General features: G+C 42.3%; 1 protein-coding gene across 2 annotated transcripts; it reads right to left on the bottom strand.

Moving 5' to 3' along the window:
• Positions 1 to 1123: 1123 nt before the first annotated feature.
• ampd1 (adenosine monophosphate deaminase 1 (isoform M)) lies at positions 1124 to 24742 on the bottom strand. Of its 2 annotated transcripts, none has more exons than XM_088640008.1 (15): positions 24536 to 24742; positions 16859 to 17019; positions 16501 to 16657; positions 14732 to 14897; positions 14134 to 14353; positions 13764 to 13893; positions 12292 to 12486; positions 10975 to 11106; positions 8740 to 8903; positions 7797 to 7923; positions 7153 to 7316; positions 6698 to 6818; positions 4847 to 5020; positions 3291 to 3401; positions 1124 to 1552 (listed from the first exon to the last, which is right to left on the bottom strand). In XM_088640008.1, the coding sequence occupies exons 1-15, from the start codon at positions 24569 to 24571 to the stop codon at positions 1394 to 1396; spliced, it is 2217 nt and encodes a 738-aa protein (XP_088496134.1). In that variant the 5' UTR covers positions 24572 to 24742; the 3' UTR covers positions 1124 to 1393. The 2 variants fall into 2 exon arrangements, with proteins under 2 accessions (XP_088496134.1, XP_088496135.1); XM_088640009.1 differs by having other exon boundaries at positions 16859 to 17021; positions 24550 to 24738.
• Positions 24743 to 24760: the final 18 nt, after the last annotated feature.

Here is a 24760-nt window from a genome sequence, read left to right as displayed (position 1 = left end):
CAGTACTTTTACTTCTGTTTTTCAGATGTACAGTAGCAACCACCAGAAATCTCTGAGCAATGTTAATACAAGCTGATGTGACCTGCCTCACATATCCTGTACAGACACTGAAACCGATTTGTCATATCTTTGTCTAGACAACAGTATGGTTGTCCTTTAATGACACTCAAGAATTGTTCAAATAGCTTTTTTGTAGGGTTTATAGGAAATTCAAAACTACTCAATGGTTACAAACTCGGAAATGGCAGAAATTTAGTTTAAGTAAATTATTGATGTGATTATGTCATTAATAGGTCAGGAGTAATTAAACCAGAAGGAAGGGCATTTTCCTGAACTGAAGGTCCTCTACATGAATTGTCCACAGTCTCATTATTACCAGGCTCTATGGAAAGTTTCTGTGTTACAGCATGTTAGCTCTTTCAATGATGGATGTATCTGCAAGTGCTGAGCCAGGTGCTGATCTGTTGGGCAGCAGGTTGGCTTGAAGCATATTCGTGACACTCCCAAAGCAAAGACCAGATTCAAAAATTTCACTTTTCTTAATTTTCCACAAGCAGCAGCTTGTGTTGGAGGACAGAATTTCATAAAAGAGTTATGAATACCTGAAAAAACAGCACTGTATCTAATGTGTTTTATCTCCCTCACTATTTTTAATAGGTCTTATAAAGTCTGCAAAATTGCTCCTCCTGGAGCTCAGTCATGACTAATGGACAAATAAGCCAATATACTACAGTGTAGCACGGACATCCTTCTGGCTCTGACATTGACTGGCAGCTTTGATGTATAAGAGATTTACATATCTGATACAAACCCCCCTCCTTCAGTAATTATTAAGAAGAAATCTCGGGAAGGTTTATATTTTGTATTTCTACCACGTATTTCACATCCAGATGTATTTTTAAAGGCAGAGGAAGAGCAGAATGCAGGAAGTGTCTAATAATTTTTGAAGCATGCTACCATGTCAATGCTAGTTTTTTGAGACACTGAGAAAATACATATAAATGAAAATCACTGATGTCAGCAGGTCAATACTACAGTGCAACTGTGCATTACAGCAGCTGAAATAGATTCATTCGTATATTTATAATATATTCGCATATTTGTAAGTTATTCAACACTAGAATCCAGAAAGCAAATGTTTTAATAGATATTCAAGACAACAGGAACAAACAGGAAACCTGATAACATGGCTTTATGTAATATTTTATATATCCTTTTTAGGTGACCATAATATTAAAGGACTATTATCAATTAAAAGGTGACAAAAGCCACGTAAACGAATTTCCAGATTGGCTACAGCAGAAAGGGAAACATACTAGGAGACTGAGGGAGAAAAGGAGAGGCTTCTTGATCCAGTTCTGTGCCACACACAGAGTTATGGAGTGGAGTGGGCTCAGTCGGAGGCCTTGATGCCTTCCTTGATGAGGTTGAGCTCATAGCAGAGGGTTTCGTAGCGGTACCCCATGCGGATCTGGGCCACATTAGTCTTACGAATGTCGTTGCCCTCGGGCCCTTCTTTCTGGTAGTTATCCCCGAGGTAGTGAACTTTCTCCTGTAGAGAGAAAAGACGCAGGACACAGATCATCCAAAAATATCAATTTCTTACACCCACTTTAGTGGTGCCCCCTTCTGGTCACAGATGCCGGCAGCATGTGCGCCTGTGCTTGGCTCCATTGACTACTAACGCCAACGCGGGCATCTTCTTCCTTGTGTCTGACAGGCAACTCAAGCTGGCGTTAGTGGGATCTAAACCCAGCAGGGAGAGAACATATTTGAATTTCTTTTTTTGAAAACTTTTGGCAATTGCCAATTTGTGTTCTGTTTATGCCATTATGCCTGAGGGTCAATCTAGCGCACAAAGCCAAAGACACTGTAGTTAGCACCACATGTACAAAGGTGTTCAGGAAGTCAAGAAGTCAAGACAAAGCAGGGGTCTTTCACACCAAAGTTCATTCCTAAATCATCATCCTAAATCTCAAATTTTTCGGGTAAAAAATGGAAAACAAACTTAGACATGAATATCACCTCTACTTTTTTAATGTGTGCTATTCCATTCCTTCTAAATACAGGAGACTTCGAAATACAGATTACCTGACTCCTGTACTTTCAATGTTTGGTAATTTAAACTGAATGCAATAAAAACCAATATTCTGGGAACACGGGTAGGAGAGCCCTTGTCATGAACTTAGAATACACAGCAACATATCTAAATCACAGCAAAAGCTCCATTGGTATGTACCGAAACAGAACAAAAAAATAAGATTCCCTGGGTATTCAGGCTTGGTCTGGAAGCCTTTTTGAGATAATCTTGGAGAAACAATTAGTACTGACTTATTTTTGCCTGATATATGAGAAAATCTATTTGAAAACAAAGCAAGGTCACAAAAAACAAGAAATCCCTCAACATAGAGTACACAAAAACTTTGGTTTAAAGGCCCTATAGGATGGAAGTTTTTAATAGTCCAAAACAATTTATTCAAGAAAGGATATGAATAGATAAACTACTGAGTCACTATGATATGTCTATTTACAGCAAACATGCACACAAACACACAAACACACAAACACACAAACACACAAACACACAAACACACCACATCCACAGTACCACAAACAGTAGTTGCTGAAGATCAAACATATTTCCTTTGACATCTACAGGCAAGCCTGGACACGCCAACAATGGCATTGTTTCTGTTTTTGTCATTTTGCCCAACCCTGTCGGCACTCTCTCTAAACGCACTTCTCAGCATGCTTTTCTTGAAGCAAACTTCCAGGCACCCTCCCTCTGCTGTAATTCCATTTCCTCCACCCTGCGCTTCTGACTGAAACAGACACTCGATCACACCCTGGGCGACAGTGGACAACTGAAATACAGTGGCCTTTGTTGTCCCGGAACTGGGATGCACAGGATGCTGCAGATTTGCCAAGTTAAGGTGGGAGTGATCCAGAAGAACAAAGTAGAAAAGTGGACAACAGCAAAATATACAAAAAGATGAAACATTTAAAAGGGAAATCTATTAAATATCTTACTTGCCTTGTAACGGTTGCATGGCACAACTTGCTTACAGACTTGGTCAATGGTCTGGGCCACACACCCAATAGTGAGCTTTATGGACACAATGGGCTTCTCATTTGTCCTAGAAAAAGCAAACCTTTGTGCAATTGTCTTTGACACAGGCCAGCCAGTGCCACCTCCTCTCCCTTTGCAAGAGCTTGCACACAGCCCTTATCTCAGGAAGGCTAAACTGGACCAAAGCACTGGGAGAAGGGACTGTAGTGCAGTAAGGTACCTCATGGGACAGGCCGCTCTGCAAAACGCTGTTCCTGGCTATCTCACACATGTCACAGGTGCTCAGCTTGAAAACCTGGGCTGCAATGGCGTATTCCTCCATCAGGGGTTCCTGGGGGCACAAGCAGATTCAGATCAGACCAGGACATGAAACACAGCTCAGGTCCACTGTGTTGGCAGATAGCAAGCCTCTGGCCTGTAAAGCTCACACAGGATTCAACTGAAATATGTTTTAAACCACCAGATAAGATATAGAAGCGCCTACTAAAAATGTTATAAAATGACAATCGAATGGTAAATTGCATTTTTCTTAATTACATTATTTAAAATTTTCTTCTCTGTTTTATTTTCAGTAGTTTTCAGAGACAACAAGAACAGTATATTCTGACACATCTTATCAATAGTCTAATTAACAAACAGAACTCCCCTTTATCTACTGTATGTACTGATACAATAGAAATTCCATGGATAATTTAAATCTTGGCTTTCTTCTATTAGAACACACATTAGCACACATTAGAAGTCAATTACTATCAAAATGTACGAATTGGATTTGTATTCTAATACTCCTTAATAGAAAATATAGTTGGATAAACACGTTTAAACATAAACAAAAAAAAATCTTTATTTTATAAGGTAACATTTGTAATCACAGTGCCCCATACATAAAGAGAGAAAAATTAAAAACGTCAAACATAAATATCCTAAAATCTGATTTAGGCAAGAGATAAAAGTATCCAAGATGTGAGATTCTCTGATTTCTTTGGAAAGGGCATGTCAAAGTCTTGGAGCAGAAAAACTAGAAGGCCTTGGTACCCACAGATCATAGTCAGGTCTTAGGAATACACTCAGGCCCAACATCAAAGCACAGGACAAAGAGCCAAGGCCCTGAAAGTTAAAAATACCTTCTTAAGATCAAGACCCAGGTTGCAGAGTTTTTGAACATACTGCAATCTATCCAGAAATAAAATAGAAATGCAGTCATTTATAATAATAACTGTGACTGTTCTGAATAGAGTATGTAGCCTCATCCTGAAATTAGCAGGTTGTGAGAAAACTCCTCCTGGGGCTGGACTCAGAAGGCTTGAGAACTTCCCTTCAAGGGGCTGAAAAGGAAACTGCAGTTTCGTGCACAGCTGAAACCAACCAGCAGGGAGGTCACAACAACTTCCTTTTTCACATTTCCCTTCCTGCTATAAACAACTGCAATACTTTATTTTAACAGAATACTTATTTAGCTGCATTTGAAGGATTTTCCCTTCCGTACAATCACTTGCCGCAGGAGTAAACCTGAGTGAGGAACATTGTGCAGCGGACCTCTGATCCATTACCACTGCAATGCAAATCTAATCAAATGCTTCTAGAGACAACTACACACATTGAGGTGCACTGAAGTGTATTTATATATTTGAAATAAATTGCAGTGCAGAGTATTGTTAAATTTAGATTTTATAAAACAGAGAATTATGATATTTCAGGAGGTGGTGTCATATAGATTTTGGACAAATCTGCAATATTGCACCGTCACGATACTGGCCAACACATGCATTCAGTCACCTTGGTGTAGTGGAACTGCATGGGGTCGTCAGTGGACAGGGAGACTATCAGCCCCTTCTTGTGAAACTCCAGCAGGGGATTCTTGGCGTATTCCAGGAACAGGCTGTTGTTGCTGAGGGGCGACATGGCGATGGGGATCTGAGCCAGGAAGTACAGGTACTGTAGGACGGGACTCTACAAGACAGCGAGGCGTGGAAGAACGTGAGAAGCAGAGAGTGAGAGAAGAGTGGGTTGTTGGGATACAGAGCCTCCTACAAACTTCCAGTGAGGTACACTGACTTTGGTGTGGCTAGTCAAGGACATACTGTAAGAAGAAAGGTCACAAACAAGAGAAGGCCATTTGGCCCTCCCGGCTTCTATGGCTGAACAAGCCAGATGAGCCAAATGTCCTCCTTTTGTTTTCGTATTTGGTCCTCTTTTGCAACATTTAGCATTGCAGAATGATAAAGAGCACAGGGCTCCGGAAAATATGCCTAGATCAGTGGTTCTCAATCCTGGGTGGATGGATGGATCCCAGGATGGAATGGTTTTTATTCCACCCCACCTTAATTAGATAATGGAAGCCTTAAAAAGCTGCTTCAGTTGACTATTTGCATTTTGTTTCTAGTCACAAGTTTGGGATTTTATTTCACTTACAAAATACAATAGTTATATCTCTAACATGTTTTAGGAGCTGGGAACAAATCATTATTATAATCCTATTATTATGTCAATGAAGGGTTTGATTGTGTAAACAGAGGGCTCAGCTAGAACCAAAACCAACAGGTGTGTCGGTCACCAGGACCAGGATTGGGAACCACTGACCTAGATGAACTTCAGGCAGACACTGACACAGTTAAACTGTTAGGTATGCGTGTAGCATCAGCTGGCTATACAATCTAGCAGTACACATACAGTACAGAAAAGTTGAATGATGGACCGAAGAAACCCTGGCCACCTTCAAACCCGTTCAGTACTCAATGACTTCTCAGAATACCATCTTTAGAATGCCCTGTTGTTATTAGATTCATTTCAAATCCCAAATTTCAGCCAATGATCTACAGTGTCCATCCAACTGCTGCTCCAAGTGAAGGCTTGAGTATGAAAGAAATCTGACTCCCAGCACCTGCTAGACTTTTGCTTGTGTAGTGACTGCCTCTGGAGAGGCACTTAACAGTCTTACAGTAAAGCATCAGTGTGTCTTTAAAGCTCATTTATAAAAGCTCTTCACCCACCTCCCTGATTCTGCTGCACCCACAGACAATGTATTTGTCAGTATTTAATGTTTAATGTTGCACAAGTCGAAAACTAAAAAGTGCATTTAAAAAAAAGTCTTAAAACTGCTTTGATTTTATTACCAAATCATTCACGAGCAGGTATATTCACAGTATGTTCCCAAAAACGTCACTCCAGCACGTGCTCAGTAATGGACTGTAGGATTGGCTGTGATTCACTGACATTCTCTGGAAAACACACTCCCTGGATAACCACTAAATACAGATACCCATTTCTCTGAATTAAATCAAATCATTATCTAAAATGGTTACTGGCTGCCTATAACACTGTTTATAGGCAGTTGCACAAATATGAAAACCTTCATAGTAATACTGTATCTTTAGCACAAGAAAGAAGGGAACAATGAATATAAGATAAAACTTTATTTTCAAGTCATCCTAATGGGGGCTAAAGTGTAGTAAAAACCATTACAAATAAGAAGCATACAGATCTGTTACTTTGTCTTATGGTTAGGAGTTTTGTAATTCATCACAATGACAACCAGTGAAGGTTACTGCTTTTACCCTTGGCACTGACTACCGAAGCTGTGACAGTCACCCCTGGCTCTGAACTGAGTTGCAAGCAGAGACTACTGACCTTCTTCAGGTTGAGCCCATGGGAGATGTTATCTGCAGTCATGAAGGAGGCCATTAGGTGGGTTATGGCGCCAGCTTCTCCACAGTGAGGCCTGAACTGGAACGTGTTCATCCCACGCTGCCTGCAGCACACAACCCACACTGCTCAAATCAGCCCACACTCAGCCAGACCCTATGCCTCTTTAACAGCAAACTGAGCTACACTACAGTAATATGAGAACAAGATGTGATTCAACACACTGAAACTGTGGATCGCAATTCTGTACTATAATACATGTACAACCATGGAAAAACAGAATTAAGACATGGTTTGATCTCAGTAATGCCACAGAAGAACTGCAAGTGTATCAACCTCATGTCAAGATAGAGGAAACCCTTACCCACTTCAAAACCTGGTACTGGCCAACTACTGGTTACCCCAAGCTAAGGTATGAGTGACAGCGATCAGGAACTCACTTGCGCAGCTGATTCAGCACCATGATGTTGGCGTACATGTAGTAGATGTAGTAGGTGTAGGAGGGGTTCTTCTCAATATCCCACTCGTTGGGCTTGGGGCTTTTGGTGGAGAACATGTGGCCGCTGTGCTTGGACTCGTCATCCACGCTGTCAAAGCCTGTCACCTGCACAGAGCACGAGAAATAGTAAGAGGAGAGGTCCTCTGCCCTGTCTGCCTTTCACCCTCCTTCTCCATCTCCCTCTGTGCCGATTCCTGCTTCTGCCTGTCCAGCTTGCCCAATTTCTCTCTAAAACATGAGCTTAACTGGCTGGATTGTTACCCTTCACTCACAACCTGTGCCGTGTTCTCTCCATCTCTCTCTCTGTCTCTTCTACCTTCCCTTTGGCCTTTCTCCTCTCATTCCTTTGAGCTCTCTTCCTTAGATCCATCGTCCCCTTTGCAGTACCCAGATGAAATCAGAACTTCCAAGAAGGAAAACTTCTGGTTTCCAGAATTAAATCAACCAACAAACACCCCAAACAATAAAACATTAAATTACAACCTCACAGCTGATGGGGATTTTTATATGTTTCAAGTGGGCGAAACATTTGATTTAAACATAAGCCCCAGCCTCACTCCTTTTCTCCCTGCCCCTCTCCCTCACGTGTTTCAGCAGGATGCTCAGCTCCTTGTTGCTCTGAGGGTTGATCGTGGCCTCGAAGGCTGGCAGGAAGATGTTCTCCAGCATCTTCCCGAAGTGCGGCACAAAGTTCTTGGCTCTGAAAATGTCACTGAAAGTAAAAGCAAAAAATTGTTTCAATTGTCTGTGCTTAAACTGAAGGGAACCTATCAGGACCCTGAAATTAGTGGAACAAGTTTTTGTGATGCTTTAATTGGGGGAAGTAGAGTTTGTGGTGTTGTTAGTGTAAATTGTGAGTCCTCCGATTCAGGAGTCATTAACATATTGGGGGCAGGCTGCACATGTTTGATTTGTTACAATCCACTTAGATTTACAGGTTACAGGCTGGTGAAAAAAATGCTTGTTGTGGCATGTTACATTTATATAATAATAAATTCATTAAAGAACTGTGGAGAAATAAAAAACATTTTGCTGTGTTGTGTAAGGCTTTTTAGAAGCTGGGAAAAGTCTTGCTTGGCTGCGTTGTTTAGCTTGTGCACTATGTTTAGGAAAAACCTGCTATTCATTTTCTGCTTCAGCAATTAATGTGAAGAAAAGGTAGACTTGTACTAGAATGGTGTTTAATGATCTGTCCTATTTCTAGTCTTAATATTTTGTGTAGGGGCTGTTGAAAATGTCCTGCACTGTCAGGCCCCTGGAGCTTTCAATGGAACTCCATTGAGAGTCACCCCAATGCTCATGACTGCTGCTCCAGCTTAATCTCATCTCTGCTGGCGATCACCACATGGCTGGCTAATGACAGGCAACATGTTATAGGATGAACTAACATGCTCTAATCTCCTCTGTCCTTGACTGAAGAGCGTGTCTTGAGTCAATTTATTGTTAGTGCTTCATAAATGTTAAGAACACGTATTCGTAGCCCTGCAGTAGTTAGTTGAGTGGAACTGGAAGACAAATAGAGACATACTAGATCCTGGGAATCTGAATCATCCACTTCATGTTGTGGGAGTAGACACGGTGCTTGGTGAACCACTGGGCCAGCTTGGTCCACTCGGAGGCCGAGCGGCCGTAGATGGACAGACGGGGCTCAGCGTACTGGTACTTCGCATCCTCCAGGTCTGAGGCCACCTCCTGTTTGGGGAGGAACAAAGCTTAGGAACCAAAAGGGCTGGTAAAAGACTGAACCCTTGCCGTGAGAAGGGATTCCTTTTCAAAACGAAAATGAGTCTGGTGGCAGATGCTTTAAAGGCTTAATGAATTCTTTGGCACAGCAAATTACACACACTACAACGATTGCTGTGGCTTGTGCATTTACAGTTTGTTCTCCTTCAGCCTCTTGTTAATTTTGAAAAGTAGTCTTCGATACAAATAACTTTTAACTGCAATGGTCTACTATTTTAAAGTACCTTTCCCTAATAATGAGCCTTTGTACTCCTGACGGTCAGGTTGTGGGTTCGAGTCCCCAGTGCAGACAGTGCTGTTGTACCTGGTGTGAGGTACTTTACCCCAGTTGCCCCAGTCCACCCAGCTGTACAAGTGGGGACCAGCACTGCTGGGGGTCATCCATGTAACAAACTGGTATCCCATCCAGGGAGGGAGTCACTGCTCTCTAGTCTGCTTATTGCTATGAAAACGAGGTTTATTACTGGCCCCTAAAACCATGATTGTAAAATGATTTTACACATGGTTAAAGTCCACTGAAAATCTGAGTTTTGTGTTTAAAGTTTAGCCCCTGTCTTCATATGCTGAGGTTACACTGAAAATACAGAACACCATATTTTTTCCAGATATCAGTGATGTAAACAGTAATAAATTCACTTTACCGATTTATATGATTCTTTTGAAAGTCACTATATTTTGTACACATCAAACATGTCATATTTCCATTCACTTCTATGAAGAAATAAACATTTATGCACTTTTGAACCACACAGCATTCATTCTTTTCTTTTATTCAATAATATAATGACAAGCTCTTTATTACTAAGTTAAAAAATATTTTTTGATATCATAGCCACCCACTAGGTACAGTCTGGGTGGCTCAGTCGCTGAGATTGCTCCAGGATTTGGAGGAGTTTAGAGGAAACGTGTGCACACAGGTCTCATGGCATCAAATGTTTTCCCACCGTTTTCATGCGATGCCACGCCCCTGTCAAGCTAGATCTGTGACATCATCGAAACAGGGGTGTTGTGACTGCTCAGAAGCAGAGGACTACTGTACATGTCGTGCTGTGAACGCAAGAATGATACAAATAACATCACCAAGAGCATCTGCTTGGCTTGTGGGCTGTATAGACTTGAGCTTCCTGGTCCAAAAAATAGCCCATGGGCCATATGTTTGACACGCCCGACAAAGACGGAACAAGCAGAACCTCCTGATTTGCAGCACAGCTCATGCACACACCCATTATGATCATTATATCCCAGAGCATTCATTTACAAAAGGAGGATCTTCATTTCTGTTGAAACACCAGCAGTGGGGATAACAGCTGATTGTTTCATTGCTTCACAAAGAGCTATGCTGGAGTTCGTACAGTAATGTCTCTCCTTGAATGACATTACTTATTTTACTGCCACTTGAATAGTATGGAGTGAAAACATATTTGCCTATTTCTAAATACATTTCACCTTTTACTCAAACAAAGTACTGAAAATGTCAATGAACTGTATGCCAAAATGTTCACATACAGTACATATAAGTGAATATAATAAGTGTACTCATAATAACTGTATAATATTTATAATCTTTCAGTTTATCAGACTATAGGCTGTAGGTTATCCAGTCATTTTTAGTGTTGCCGTGTGGACATTTGCAAAATATTTTCACGGTTCCTCTTGGGTATTGCTGAATCACAGCTAGAAAAAAAAATATATTTCTCTAAAAGAAACTCCCACATCTTACATCTTGTTATGAATCCTCATCCTCACCATCCCTTCTGCAGTTTCTTGTAACACTCTCACTGCTCTTAAATGCACGGATGTATTTTAAAGGCTCTGTATCTTCACCTTGCGTCAGGGCTGCCTTACAACACTCCTCTCTGCATTTACTATGGTAATCTGCAGTAAACAGTGACTAATGTGAGTGACTGTCTTTGTCCGAGTCGCACTGCGACTGATGCTGGATTTTCATGGCCTTTGTGGCGACACTATGGGCTTGGCTGTGCTTAGGCCCGTGCTCAAAGCGCAGCAGTCAGGACTTTACCTTGATGATGGTAGCAAAGTACTCCCCATCGATGTGATTGTCAGTCTTCATGTACAGATCCCTAAGCTCACTGGCCCCCACAGGGTTGTACTTTGCATTGAACTTGTCAAAGCGCTGGAAGGTCTGTCTGCCCTGAGGGGAGAGGGGAGAGAGAAGCTACTCTTAGACACGCTCCAGAACTCTGCAATCTTCACCTTTCAAGGGGGACGTTAACAGAAGAGTAAAATCATAATTCATATCTGCTGTTTTCATAACTCCAAATGGAATTATTAAGGCAAAAATAATATTTAAACAACCAATTTGCTCTCTATTATCTACTGTATGCACACAATGAGCTATTAATGTAAACCTCAGTGTTGTTTTCGTTGTACCACTTTATATGTTTTTTTAATACAGATTTTCAAGTACAGTATTTCATTTCTTGATTGCAAGTAGAAAGACTGGAAACAGTACATTTAATGAGAAATAAACAGTGCAGAGCCAATGCTAATAGAGGCTAGATCTGACCTGTTTTCCCAGCAAACTTCAAGAATTTCACCCACATAGCCTGCTTGTTTTAATATGTACTAGAGCTGTGAGAGCTGTCTCTAGTTACTTTGGAGCCCCATAATAATAGGTATTAATAATAATCTAAACAATTGAATGGGAAATAGTTTGAACTAAACCTTTACAGGTTTCCAGCTATCAGATTATTCCATCTGTGCAATCACATATGGAACCTGTTTAAGTAAACACATTGTTGTGATCACCAGGCTGATTAGTTTCAAGACTTTTTTTCTGCTCCACATGGCGCTGATGGATCAACACCCACTCCTGCAGATCTTCAGTGTGTAATTCTTAATGGGAAAATGCTTTCATTTCCAACTGCTTCCTCCAGTGCAGTCCGACAAGCGAAGGGCACAAGGGGAAGTATTCCCTAGATGGGACGCCAATTCATCGCAGGGGGGCACACAGACACACTCACACCAGGGACAATTTTCCCAGATGCCATTTCCCAGCATGTCTTTGGATGGTCGGAGAAGACCGGAGCACCAGGAGGAGAACATACAAACTCCACACACATAGCAACCCAGGTTCAGAATTGAACCCAGGGCCCCAGTGTTGTGAGCCAATAATGCTAACCGCTGCATGCTGTTCTAATGCTTTCATGTAGCTCCCATATCTGCCTCATTTTAACATTAAACAGTGTTTGTCATCAAAAATGCAGCAGTGTAGATTTGACAGATTCTATGGAATCGGGGGATGGAGTGAAGTTTGGTCCTTTGTGATCTGGGGAGACAGATGAGGTGGGTCCTGCAGGGAGGGGGCAGTACTTACGGCGTGCACGTCCAAGGAGTCAACAGTGAGGTCATAGGGGTGAAGGTTGAGGGAAGCGAAGAGCTCCTTCATCGTCACCTCCTTGCCCTTTATGCACTGCACCACCCTTTCGGAGTCCACGCGATACGACTTCTTAATGAAGCGCAGCAGGTGCTTCTGGTTCATGCAGGCCGCCGCGTGGATGTGGGTGTCCACCTGCAGCCGATACAACATAACAGGCAGACTAGCATCCCTGCACTGGACGGACACAGAGCAGTCCACAGCGCTGTGCCTCGTTGAAAGGGCCGGACAACATAATTCCAGTATTAGCTCTTTAAAACTTAAAAACACCCTTAAATTGTTTAAATTGTTCAGCCATAGACAGTGCCTGAGCTTCCGCTGGACAACTGGAGTGGATAAACGGATGGATAGATTTAGACAGGTGCAAAAGAAAAAGTAATTTCATCTTGCTACTGCAACACAACCTTCACACAGCAGATGGCAGCACTAGACAGCAGTAACAGATTAGTGCACTTAATTTTCCTACAGTTTCCACATGAAATTGAATAGGCTTTCAATGTGTTTTCCAGGTGTGCAGGCTAAATTATTCTCACAACTGAAAAATATAGTTGTATTCCTTTTACTGTGACCTGTGTCACGATGAATTTGTCTTACTGCAAGTAGGAAGTGACGCATCATATTCATTGGATGAAACAGAAAGGCAGTTGGGGCTAATAGTGTGGAGTGGAAGTCAGTACCCCTCAATAAAAACTACTGCTAACGGTTGCTGCAGGCTGAGTAGACATTATAACAAATTCTTGCTTGAGTGAGTCATGTCTTGCCTGTGGTTTCAGAGTTCGGCAGTTTTCAGTACCCTTTCTACTACTTTCCATTCCACTCCACTGAACTAATTTGCTTAATCTGAATACGATTTTTTTACATTTTTGTTCACTGTTAGGTTTAAGGTTGCAACTTGCTCCGAGTTGAATTAAGGGCTCAGTCAATTCAAGAAAGCTTGTGGCGTGAGAGGTCGAGAACACGGGGGTCATGGCAACACGGGGCTGATTCTGTCAATAGCAAACAGTAAAGAAATCCCTTTCCTTACAGCGATAGAATGGACACTGGACTATTCCATCTATGATCTTATATAAATCAAAAACACATGGGTGTGAGGGTGCAGGCATTGCTTAGAAATAAGAAAGTTAACAAGCAATTAAATGAAGGTTTAAATGTTCTGTCAAGACATTTGATGAAAACCTGTCTTACATAGACCTGTGGCTGTAGAGACCTGTTACAGGGGTAAATTGCACTGCACACATGGTAAATTTACCAAAGATGTCACTTGCACTTCACACAAGAATTCCTTCCCTATAGAATCAGCTTATTAGAAGAGCATCTGAAAGCCCTGGATTTCAGAGACCAGGGGTGAAGAAGCCAACAGATCAAACCCACAGCAGCTGCATGACCGTCGCCACGGCCTACATCACTCTTACCTTCCTGCAGTTGTAGAAGTCACGGTGAGGGTTCTTCTTCAGCTCTTTCAGCTCCTCCATCTCGTTCAGCATCTCGTGGACGTTGAACTTGGACATGAGGAACTTCAGCCTGCGGTGGGTGTAGGTCTTACTGCAGAGGATAGAGACAGGCTGCTATTACCCACAGGGCTACACTGCACATGGTCCTATTGATCCCTTTCAAACTCTCATGTTCTGCCGGACTTGTTGCCAAATGGAGATTTTGCTGGGGAATATGGACTTGGAACCAGCAAGGGAAAAAGCAGACTTGTGATCTGCTTGTTTGTGTCACTAAAACTGGGAGAAAGAGACCAACTCAAGAGCCTGGAGGTACGAAGGGCTGGGCACTCACGTGGGTCCCTGGGCAATCAGGGCGAGGAGGAAGTTCATGTCATCAATGAATGTGGCCAGGTCAGGGTAAGGCAGGTCTTTGGGCTCGTGCTTGTCTGCTGCTTCCTTACTGGCATAGATACAGACCACGCCATCCCTTATATGGGCTACATAGCCCAGGTTCTCAGGCAGGCCATCAGTGGACAGAGGGTCCTCGTCTTTTTTGGGAGGTGGCGTGAACACTGGAAGAGAGATCACATGAATTCTGTGACAGTTTGCTTACCTCGCAGCCAGCTCTAGATTCTCTGGGACCTCATTCTGATTTTCGGTCAAGTGAAAAGAAAAAATATTTTTTTCCTTTTGAGGGTTGGGTTGGGGCCAAGAGCAGGCTGGCATGAAAACAGCTCCTGATTTAGCATAACACATTCTGAGCACAGCTCCTCCCGGTAATTAGGCTTCCTGGTTCCAGTCCTGATTCTACCATTGACTCACCATGTGACGCATGAAAAAGTTACCAAACTTCCTTGATTTTCTGTTTTAATCAGCCATTACAAACAGCACATCCATTAACCCTGGACCATGCTCTGCCATCTGAGGCCTGACGTGTCACAGCACATTACCTGGCTGCACCTGGTCTTCTGCCTTCCACACCTCCCCCTCGATCATGCGCAGGTACTGGGAGGCCGTGCTGGAGAAACGCTGGAAAGCCAGCCTCATATACTTCTCTCTGATGGTCAAAGCACGGTACAGACCCTTACAGGCCAGCTCGAAGTCATCCAGGGTCACCTGTCAGACCAGACCAGAGTGAAATGAGGCACATCAAGCCCTGAGGCCACAAGCCGTTCAGAAATGTCCCAGAGGAACATGTTGAAAGTACCAATTTGATCCATCTTGTGAATTGGCTTTTATTGTAGGATCTTCTCACAGAGAATTAAGAATGCATGTTTCAAAGATTTCCCTTACATTTGTACACTACAGAGCATGGTTGTTTCCTGTACTGATCACAAAAATTCTCAAAATATGTGTATTTATTTTATTAGTATGTTCAATTTGTTTATTGATTTTTCAGGGAGAAAAAAGAACATTACATGGTACCATATACAATAATGAATTAATGTGAACAATCATCATGGCATGAAAGACTTGGTACTTAAAAACCGACTGTGTAGATCCAACAATAATATAACAATGGGCATACATGAGTAGAAAAAAGGAAACCAGAGATTTGGATAAGCAAAGGTAAAAGAGAGATAAGCAAAGGTAAAAGAGAAAAGAAAGAAAAAAAGGTAGTGAAAGGACAAAAGAGGGAAGCCACAGTCTTCAAGGCCTTTCATATGTCTGGGTTGAGCTGCAAGTTCTTAAAGAACTTTAAAGAAGTCTGCCAGGCAGAATAAAATTTTGCAGTTAAGCCACAGAGGGAAATCCTAATTTTTTCAAGGTGGAGAAAATACATCACATCCCTTACCCAGTGAGTGAAGGCAGGTGCAACTGGTTGTTTCCAATGGAGCAAAATCAAACTTCTTTATTTTAATATACATATGTTTTTTACATCCTTATATTGTATGTGACTGATCCAATATGTTTAAGAAACTGTACAGATTAGTGCATATACTATAAATTGCAACACAAAGGACTACGTCAAGGCCAGTTGTGAAACAAGAAGCCGCTGAGGCCAGTAAAAATTAAAAGGGTGTGCAATCAAGACTGAGGCACGTTTAATACACAAGGGTAAGGAGGTCTGGAAACAACAGCCAAATTGTGGTGGAAGTAGACGTCTTTGGATCCTTGAAGAATGGCCTTCTCTCATTTGGAATCTTCCTTGAGTTAAGTGTGTGTTTAAGCTATTTTCCTCTCTCCAAGGTTCAGAGAGTTAAACTGTGTCCCTTAAACTAAGAAACCTTGGTGCAGAGCCTGTAATACACTCCTTCGGGGACTTCAAATCTAAAAAACCCCCACTCTCAGCTGCTGAAACATTAGCTCTGAAGGCCCACGTGCTAGAAAGGTGTGTATTTAAACTGCCTGACCAGGCTGTCCATCACAGACAGCAGAATGTGGTCACCATGTGAAACCATCAGCCATTGCCAGTCTGTTTAAAGCAGGGCCATGTGAGATGATGCTGAAGATCTCATTACCCTTCTGAACTTCTATCTTAAGGTCACCTCTGCATATTTGCCCCAGATATGCAGAGGCCAGGGACATGAACATTTCTGAGTTTCTCTGACTCTGACATGACAGCAGACAGCAGGACTACCTCCTCCAATTATAGAGGTGCAGCCTGACTGTCTTAGACACGTTCAGGCCTGAGAAACTCACATCTGCTCATGTTGAAGTGACAGAATTGGACTTTGACAGAGAGAAGGGAGGGACAGAAGGACAGAATGGGACCCACCCCAGAGGCGTAGTCTCCGATGATGGCCACTCGCTGGAACTCGGGCACCTCCAGGTAGATTGGTACCTCCTCCACCACTGGCACCAGCGTGGTTGGAGACTTCTCGCTGAGCGGTGAGGGCACGGAGATGGTACGAGCTCGCTGCAGGCGTTTCTTCCTGTGGGGTTGGAGGGACAGACTCAGAATGGAATTCAATAGCAACCTCCACAAAGTGGCATTGCAGAGCGGACCCCGACAATCTAGACGTGTTCGGGGCAATGCTTGAATTTTGCAACAGGTAAGACGGCTACGTCTTCTTAGCCCGCCTCTGAAATCACTGAGCCAGGAAGCAACAGCCAGCCTGGCACCATCACCTTACCGCTTCTCTGTGCTTTCTTGCTGCAGATGATCGGCCAACTCATGGTGGAAGATAGGACAGTCCTCTGCCACGTCAAAGACGGAGATCTCCTCCCGGACGTTCTCATCCTTCACCTCCGAGGCGAACACCTTCTCTGCGAATGCTCGCATGGAGTCATCCGTCTCTGCAACGCCACAATACACCTGCTCACAGGCGGCATCTTTCTCCACACAAAGTTCCACTGCTCAAATTCTTTGCCAACTCAAAAACATAACAGAAATGCTTCAGATTTATCTGAATTGTAGTGTTATGGGCAGTGTTTTATTGCTCCTTAAAAAACCTGATTCTTTATTTTATTTTATATTTTTCTCTGGGACTGTCTCCACGTGAAGGAGACAGGAAACTCTGGACCATCCTTCTTCTCCAGCTAAAGAAATGTTTGTTTTTTTTTCCCACATGTTAGGAAAATCTTGTTTAGGTCTCAATGAAGCACTGCCTTTAAAAAATAGGTAGTCCTGCTTTTTAGAACTGTAAGATGATAGACCTGGTCCTTTGTTGAAGGTGGTGCACTTTACTGGATAGTTCCTGCTTCAAGTATAAAGTCAGATTCTCTACTCCTGGATTCATTCTGGGTGGAACCACATTGATCAGTGACCAGAACCAACAGAGGAGCACAAGGATGGAATCTGACCCAGTTTTCATGTGAGAAATCTATGACAAGTTCCAAAAAACAAAGAGGGTAATAACAGAACAATTTAGAAAAAGGCAGAGACGCTACTTCGAATCTGGTGAAGCTAAGCAGAGAGTGAAACTGAGGCCCTTCTTGGTACAGCTGAATTAACTTTGTTATATTGTCCTCTTCTGGGTCTGACCTTCTTTATTTTACATCAACATTCCACAAGGGAAAAATATGCCTGCATTTAAAACAGAGAAAACAAGACTATTTTTCTGTTGTGGAAAACACAGACAAGCAGAGACCTTGCTAATCCTTTTCCTTCTTTCAAGAATCCTCTGGTTTGATCTTTACATCACTTAGCTACTAGCAGCCTAACCTCAGAGCCTGACATTCTGAGAACCAGTCACAATAAGATACAGAAACAACATTGTATTTTCATAAGCTAATGAGAAAATCATAACTGTAACTTTAAATCTTTGCCGATACATGTAAGAAAGATTTAAAAAGAGTGTTGCCAAACTGCTTAGCTAATTAATTCCAGAGGCATACACAGACCCATAGAGACATGTCTCATTCATAGAGACATCCCATTATTTAAACCGAGCCGCAGGTCTACAACACCCTTCAACAGTGGACATTTACAGTCCATGTGTAAGTCATGTCAGAATCATGCAGAAACTAATGGGCACCCATCCAGTGACCCATCAGCATACAGAAACACACACAATGAATGATGTGTGTAAAGAAACAGGTTTAAAAACCTCTGTGCAGTTTATAAGTGAGATCAAGCTCCAGATGATACACATGTGAAGGACTGAAACGTATAAACTGTATGACACTGTGCATCACAATGTGTTGCCAAGGAGGTCTGACGCACCATGCGGGGGTCTTATGGAGGAATGATTTTTGAAAAATCATTCAGGGATGTAACAAGCCAAGCATATAACCCCCCCCAAACACACACTGTTTTACACATCAGAAGACGTCGTGCAAAAAGAGGAAGAAAAGAGCAAGACGACCTTCCAACTTTTAGAGAGCTGAGGAAAGAATCCTTTCAGACACATCACTCCTCCTGCTCTGCAACTTGTGATTGAAAGGAGCAGTTTGTTTTCATGCAATTAAATTTCTTTCTTCTTCAGTGTAGTAAGATACACGGTATCAATACCCATACTCCTTTGTTCTGGAAGACGATCACTTAATCATGGTAAATCTGGCATGCAGGATGCTCAGAAGCCCAGATCCTTTGTGTACATCTCACAGCTTCACTGAGGCACTGACTGAGGGCACAGCTGTGCCACACACTGTGCCAGTCAGTGCAACTCCAAACCTCTGTGCCTGCCCGCCATACTTACTTGCTGCACCTGCTGTGAGGTCATTCAGGAAAGGAATAAGAGGAAGAAAAAAAAAGAGAAGAAAAGTACAGTAAGGCAGGAGACTGGACACACCTAGATTGGCCTGGACCGTTTCCCTGCGGATGCAACTCTGTATACAGATCGTGCCATGTGGGCAAACCGTCTTTGCTATTCGCAGAACGGGAACAGAAGAAGTAAAATCCCCAAAACCCCAGTGAAAAAAAGTGGCCGAAAGTGCAAGGTAAAAAAACTGAGGTTCAATTTAATCGATATCTAATACTGAAATATTAATTATTGCAAAACACACATTTTATGAGGCCAGGATACTGATCTTAAATGACTCACATTTATATTTTCTCCACCAACTACTCTTCTGTGAATATAATCAATTAACAATAACTGACTAAATCACAAGTTTTTGGCGATACCTGCAGTGGTTCTGGAAGGTGTGACGCAGTGCTCTTCAGAATCTGTACACTCAGACATTTACAAAACATTCGTACAATTAAACAGGCTGGAGCTGTTTATTTCAGAAATACCTAAACTGACAAACTGCTGCAGAGAAAATGACTCAGGAATGAGGCCTCGTATTCAAGAAGCCATTAGCACAAACCCAGAACCTACTATGAGAATCTTGGAAGGAAAGCTGTATTCAAATGAACACATCCTCACTTTCTGTAAACCCTTCAGCGGCAGTAGCACTATTTCTTTTTAAAAAGCTTCTAACCTGAATCCCATTTGCTTCTCCCAGCCTTACTTCTGATATAAGGACAAAATCTTGCTATTGCCCCACACTTTTGACTGGAAGTTGGCAACTTTGCAATAAGACCAGAGCTTCCAACCCTGGTCTTGGAGAGACCCATTCCACCAAGTTTTTTAGGTAACTATTAAATCATTTCTAAAAGCTAGATTTTTTTATTTGTAATCAATTAAAGGGGTGATTTGTTCAAAGACGTAACTGAGTTATCTCAATAGAACAGATCATTTTCTTGAATCATCAGTAACATACAGGGGTTCTCTATCTTCAGAAACAGGAGGCTTGTAACACTAAAAAGCCTGGGACTCCTGAGGACCAGGGTTAGAGAGCGCAGACCCTTGCAGTATAATATTCAGCATTCAGCACCGCTAATAATTGACAACACTGCTATAGGACTAAGAGGCACTTCTGGACGTCTGGAGTCTGAATAGCACTCATGCTATTGCTGTCCAGAGAAATGTTTTCAAAAGCCGTGACAGGCCTCTGTGCCCTGGTATCCCACAATGCGCATACACACACCCTCTTCAAGTATACTGTAGTCCAGCCTTGGAAATCTGCCATCACAGAGCTGCACTTTCTCAAATAGCTACCAGGGTGACATCCACCTGTCCACAAGACCAGCTGTCTCTTCAGGCAGGTTTGCTTCAGTGTGTTCCTGTGAAATAGTTTTTTGGGCATGGAGAATGAGGAAGGAATGGGTACAGAGCGGGGTCTGTACCCAGAGTCTGGGGGCGCAGCTTGAAAAGAAACTGGGAAAAAAAACCTGAAAACCCAGGAACACACATTTTGCTAAAATATTGAAGTGTAACTTACTGACACTGGGGAACCAATAAGATTTAGGTTTTGAAATCAGTCTCTCAAAGGTTTACCACTGTGATCTTTGCTTTCTGTGTGAACATCCACATGAAACATGATGCAAAAGGTTTATCACATTTTCAGACACTGTTATGTTTACATCTCCTCACATTTGTGCTTGGTGTTTGGTTACAGTGACCTTTGAAGAGATTATGCCAGATTTATTCCAACAATTTTCACTAGAAGCCAAGAGGGACAGTGTGGAAGGTGTTGGTGTTGTTACCTCATAGTACTTGAGCTCTTAATTTAATTAAAATGTACCTTCTGTGTAGAGTTTGCATGTTCTTTTTTGCAGTTTTTTTTATAGTTTCCTCCAGGTGTTCCAGTTTCCTCAAGTAATGACTGCAGCTCTGCTGTGACCCTGCTGGGATTTAGCTATGCCAAAACACCATTGTCCGAGTTTCACATTCTCCAAACACATGCCATCTAGGTAAAGTGGTGTCTCTAAATTGTCTGTCTGAGTGTGTCCTGAGATGGACTGGCATCCTGTAGTCCTGCCTTGAACCCTGTTCCCTGGACAGGGCATGGCTTACCACAACCAGCAGCTTTCTGATAATAAATAGAAAATTAGACACTTTGCAAAAGTAATAATGAATATTAAAGTTAGTTCTATGCTGCGATGCAGCCATATCACCCTGCAGCTCATAACTTGCTACCCACTGAGGCAAAGCAGGGTTGAGCCTGGTCAGTACCTTGATGGGAGACCTCCTGGGAAGCTATGGTTGCTGCTGGAAGTGGTGTTAGTGGTACCAACGGGGGGCACCCACCCTGTGTGGGTCATAATGCCCCGGTATAGTGGCGGGTAAATTATACTGTAGTGGGCGCCATCTTTCGGATGAGACGTTAAACTGAGGTCTTGACTCTCAGTGGTCATTAAAGATCCCCAGGCATTTCTCGATAAGAGAAAGGAGTTATCCCAGTGTCTGGGCCAAATTTCCCCCCTCTCCCTTTACCGTGGCCTCTAAATTGTCCCCATGTATGATTGACTTGCACTTGCCCTGCGATGGACTGGTGCCCTGTCCAGGGTCTGCCCTGCCTTGTGCTCATTGCTTGCCGGGTAGGCTCCAGCTTCCCGCTACACCGTGTGGTATAAAGATGTTTGATAAATGACCTAACAATGCTGTGATATTCATTATTTTGCTTCTGGGTCACCATGAGGCCTTTAATCTTGTCACGTCTTTTCCTGTGGTGCAGCGTGAGGACAGGCTTTGCTTATTGCCATAGCCACCTTGTGCTAAGGCCTTCTCTCCTGCACACTACAGCACTGAAGGTACAACTAGCTCCCACTGAATCAACCGGTTGACCCCCAGCACGCTAGGCAGCAGGTCAAGGAACAGGTCGGAATCAATCAGCTCTCATTCTGAGGTACTGGGCAAAACAAGCTGACCAATAACATTACTCTTGATATGTTGGCCGTTTGGGACTGTCCTCAGATTCATGACTGTGATCCGTCTGCAGTCCTGCATGTTTTTCCACAGTTGCACCTTTTATAAGTCAAAAGTGACACTTCATCATTACATAGATGGACAATGCTTTCTTTTACAAAAGAAGTATTACACTGCACAACACATTTACAGTTACCTGTAAATCTATAATATGTCATTATTCATCCATCCATTTTGTAACTGCTCCATCCAATTCAGGGTCACAGGGGAGCTGGAGAGTATCCCAGCAAGCAACAGGCATAAGGCAGGGTACACCCTGGATGGGATAGCAGTCCAGTGCAGGGCAGACTGAACCCAGGTCCCTGAACCCAGACCTGTGAGGCTGCAAAGCTAACCACTGTGCCACCACACTGTTCCATTATATTATATCCAGTTGTTAATAGGAAGTTAATTGTTTGAATATTCCAGCATTATAATAATTCCTTACCCTTATATAGCTTTGCTGGACACTCCGCTCAAAGTGTTTTACAGGTAATGGAGACTCCTGTCCACCACCACCAATGTGCAGCCCCACCTGGATGATGCGACGGCAGCCATAGTGCGCCAGTACACTCACCACACACCAGCTATCAGTGGGGAGGAGGACACAATAACGAAGCCGGTTCATAGATGTGGATTATTAGAAGGCCCTGATTAGAAAAGGAAATTTGGCCAGGACACCAGGGTAACACCCTTACTCTTTTCGAGAAATGCCCTGGGATTTTTAATAACCAGTTCTTCTTTTTAATAAAAGATTCAGGACCTCAGGTGTACCCCTCCTCCAAAGGATGGCGCCTTTCTTACAGTATAGTCTCCCAGTCACTATATTGGAGCATTAGGACCCACACAGAGCACAGGGTCAGCTCCCCCTACTGACCCCACTAACACCACTTCTAGCAGCAACCTTAGCTTTCCCAGGAGGTCTCCCATCCAGGTCCTGGCCAGGCTCAAAGCTATTTGGTTGCCAGTTGTGAGTTGCACTGTGATATTGGTGCCAGCTAAGTGTTAACAGAATCATTACAGAGTTTATCCCCACATCACCACAGTCCTGGAACTACCGCACTTGCTACCTGCTTTCCCCACTCTTTAATTCCCAGATCCTGCTTTTAAACAGCTGTGCTAAAACAGGCAAACATTTCAATGAATCTGCTTTACTTTCTGAAAGCTACTTTGTCCTCTTCCTAAATTAGATGTCTGTGGCTCCAAGGATTGTATTTGATGTGATCCCTCTTATTCGGTCAGACTTTAATTCAAAACTTCTAATTATTATCGAGATAATATCCAAGCATAACTTCGTGTTCTTGTGACGGAAACTGTGTAAAACTCACAGTAGGATTAGAGGATCGGCGGAGCTAAATTGATTCATGACGACCAGAGACCCATTTAAACTGCTTTGCTTTTGTGTTCCCATGCACAGGGCGCGTGTTACGGGAACACTAACGAAAAAGCAACTCTAGTTACTCTATGGAGTAACGACAAATATCAGATTACCCTAAATTTCTACAGACACGAATACACAAATGGGAACGTCTAACGGACCTATTGCGCTTCCATAAATAAGTTTCGCTTTTAATTCCACGAGTTTTATTTAAACAAAATGAATTTATTTTTTGAATGAGTCTTTTTGCTCAATAACACAATGTATTCATTACAGAATATATTAATGTGAACTAAGCAGCGAATAGAATTGGAATAAATCTACTACAATAGCAAAATAGTAAGTATGCAAATTGCTTGAATTACATACAACACGTATACTGAAATTAAAAGCGCAATAAATGGACTCCTAGTTTACTGTTTCAACTACGTTTTAAGGTAAGCGCCCTATGAGTCATAAAGTATCTGTAAAGCGAGGCTTATCTTATTCGACGTCTTCGCTCTTCACTGCATTGGTTGTTGAAACTAAAAAAATGGTAACAATACAAATCTAACCGGAGGAAAGAAATATTTATCTTTCATTATATAACTTGAAAAAAAAAACATTTTATGATTTGTTGTACTGCATAATCTTCAAATAACAAAAGATGGTCAAATTGAGATATCAAAATATTTTATCTTTTTTCTAAAGAATCAGGTTATCTGGATCGCCATTAAAAGCGTGAAATGAATTATGAGACCTGTTTTATATAGTACAGCACTGAGGGTGAATTCACACGGAGCTGAGAACAGCTTTATCTTTATGTGCTTCAACTTAAATGCTCTTTAAGTTACCTTTATCAAAACTATCCATCAGTTTACCAATAGGATTACGGACCTGGAACATCTGGAAATTATTAAATATATTTTAAGCTTATTAAATTGTACCGAAAAAAACAATGCGAAACATTATAGAGTCGGAATCACATCAAAATTGAGAAAATAAGTCCAATGCTCGCATTCTCCAACTTCAACATTATAAGCGTCACATGAAAATAACACCTATCGGTGTTATTAAAAAGTAAAAACAACAACAACAACAACAATAATAATAAAATATAATAAAAGCAACAAGTTCGGAAATACTCTCCTGCAGCTGAGGCAGGGTGTAAAATGTAGTGCAAGATATCGGAGCGGTGTTTTCCTTCAAAGGAGCAAAAAAAAGGTAACAGGAGATTTTTTTAATTTAAGATCCTGGCTGCGAAGACACGGACAAACGTGGTTTAACTCACTTGGAGCTTTGACTTTGGACATGGCGACAAGACAATCCGACACCTTCCCACCGAAGAGATGAAGAGCTGTTCAGCCAACCGAGACAGCGGAGCAGTGAGGATTTCAGAGCTCATTGGAATATATTTCCCCGGCGACTAGTGTAACCAGAGAGGCCCCCGGTCTTAAAAAAGGCAGAGGAGGCATGATTAGCTATTTTAAGGGGTCTCAGAG

This window comes from Lepisosteus platostomus, chromosome 7, assembly GCF_059453375.1.
Source record: "Lepisosteus platostomus isolate fLepPlt1 chromosome 7, fLepPlt1.hap1, whole genome shotgun sequence".
NCBI lineage: Eukaryota > Metazoa > Chordata > Actinopteri > Semionotiformes > Lepisosteidae > Lepisosteus > Lepisosteus platostomus.
This window is presented reverse-complemented; position numbering and strand designations above follow the sequence as displayed.

Excerpts from the sequence above, each read along its gene's own strand:
- ampd1 (XM_088640008.1), bottom strand. The coding sequence starts at position 24,571 with ATGTCCAAAGTCAAAGCTCCAAGTGAGTTAAACCAC. Across the intron at positions 16,658-16,858 it reads CAAGAAAGCACAGAGAAGCG|GAAGAAACGCCTGCAGCGAG; the intron begins GTAAGGTGATGG and ends CCAACCCCACAG. Across the intron at positions 8,904-10,974 it reads ACTTTGCTACCATCATCAAG|GAGGTGGCCTCAGACCTGGA; the intron begins GTAAAGTCCTGA and ends CTCCCCAAACAG.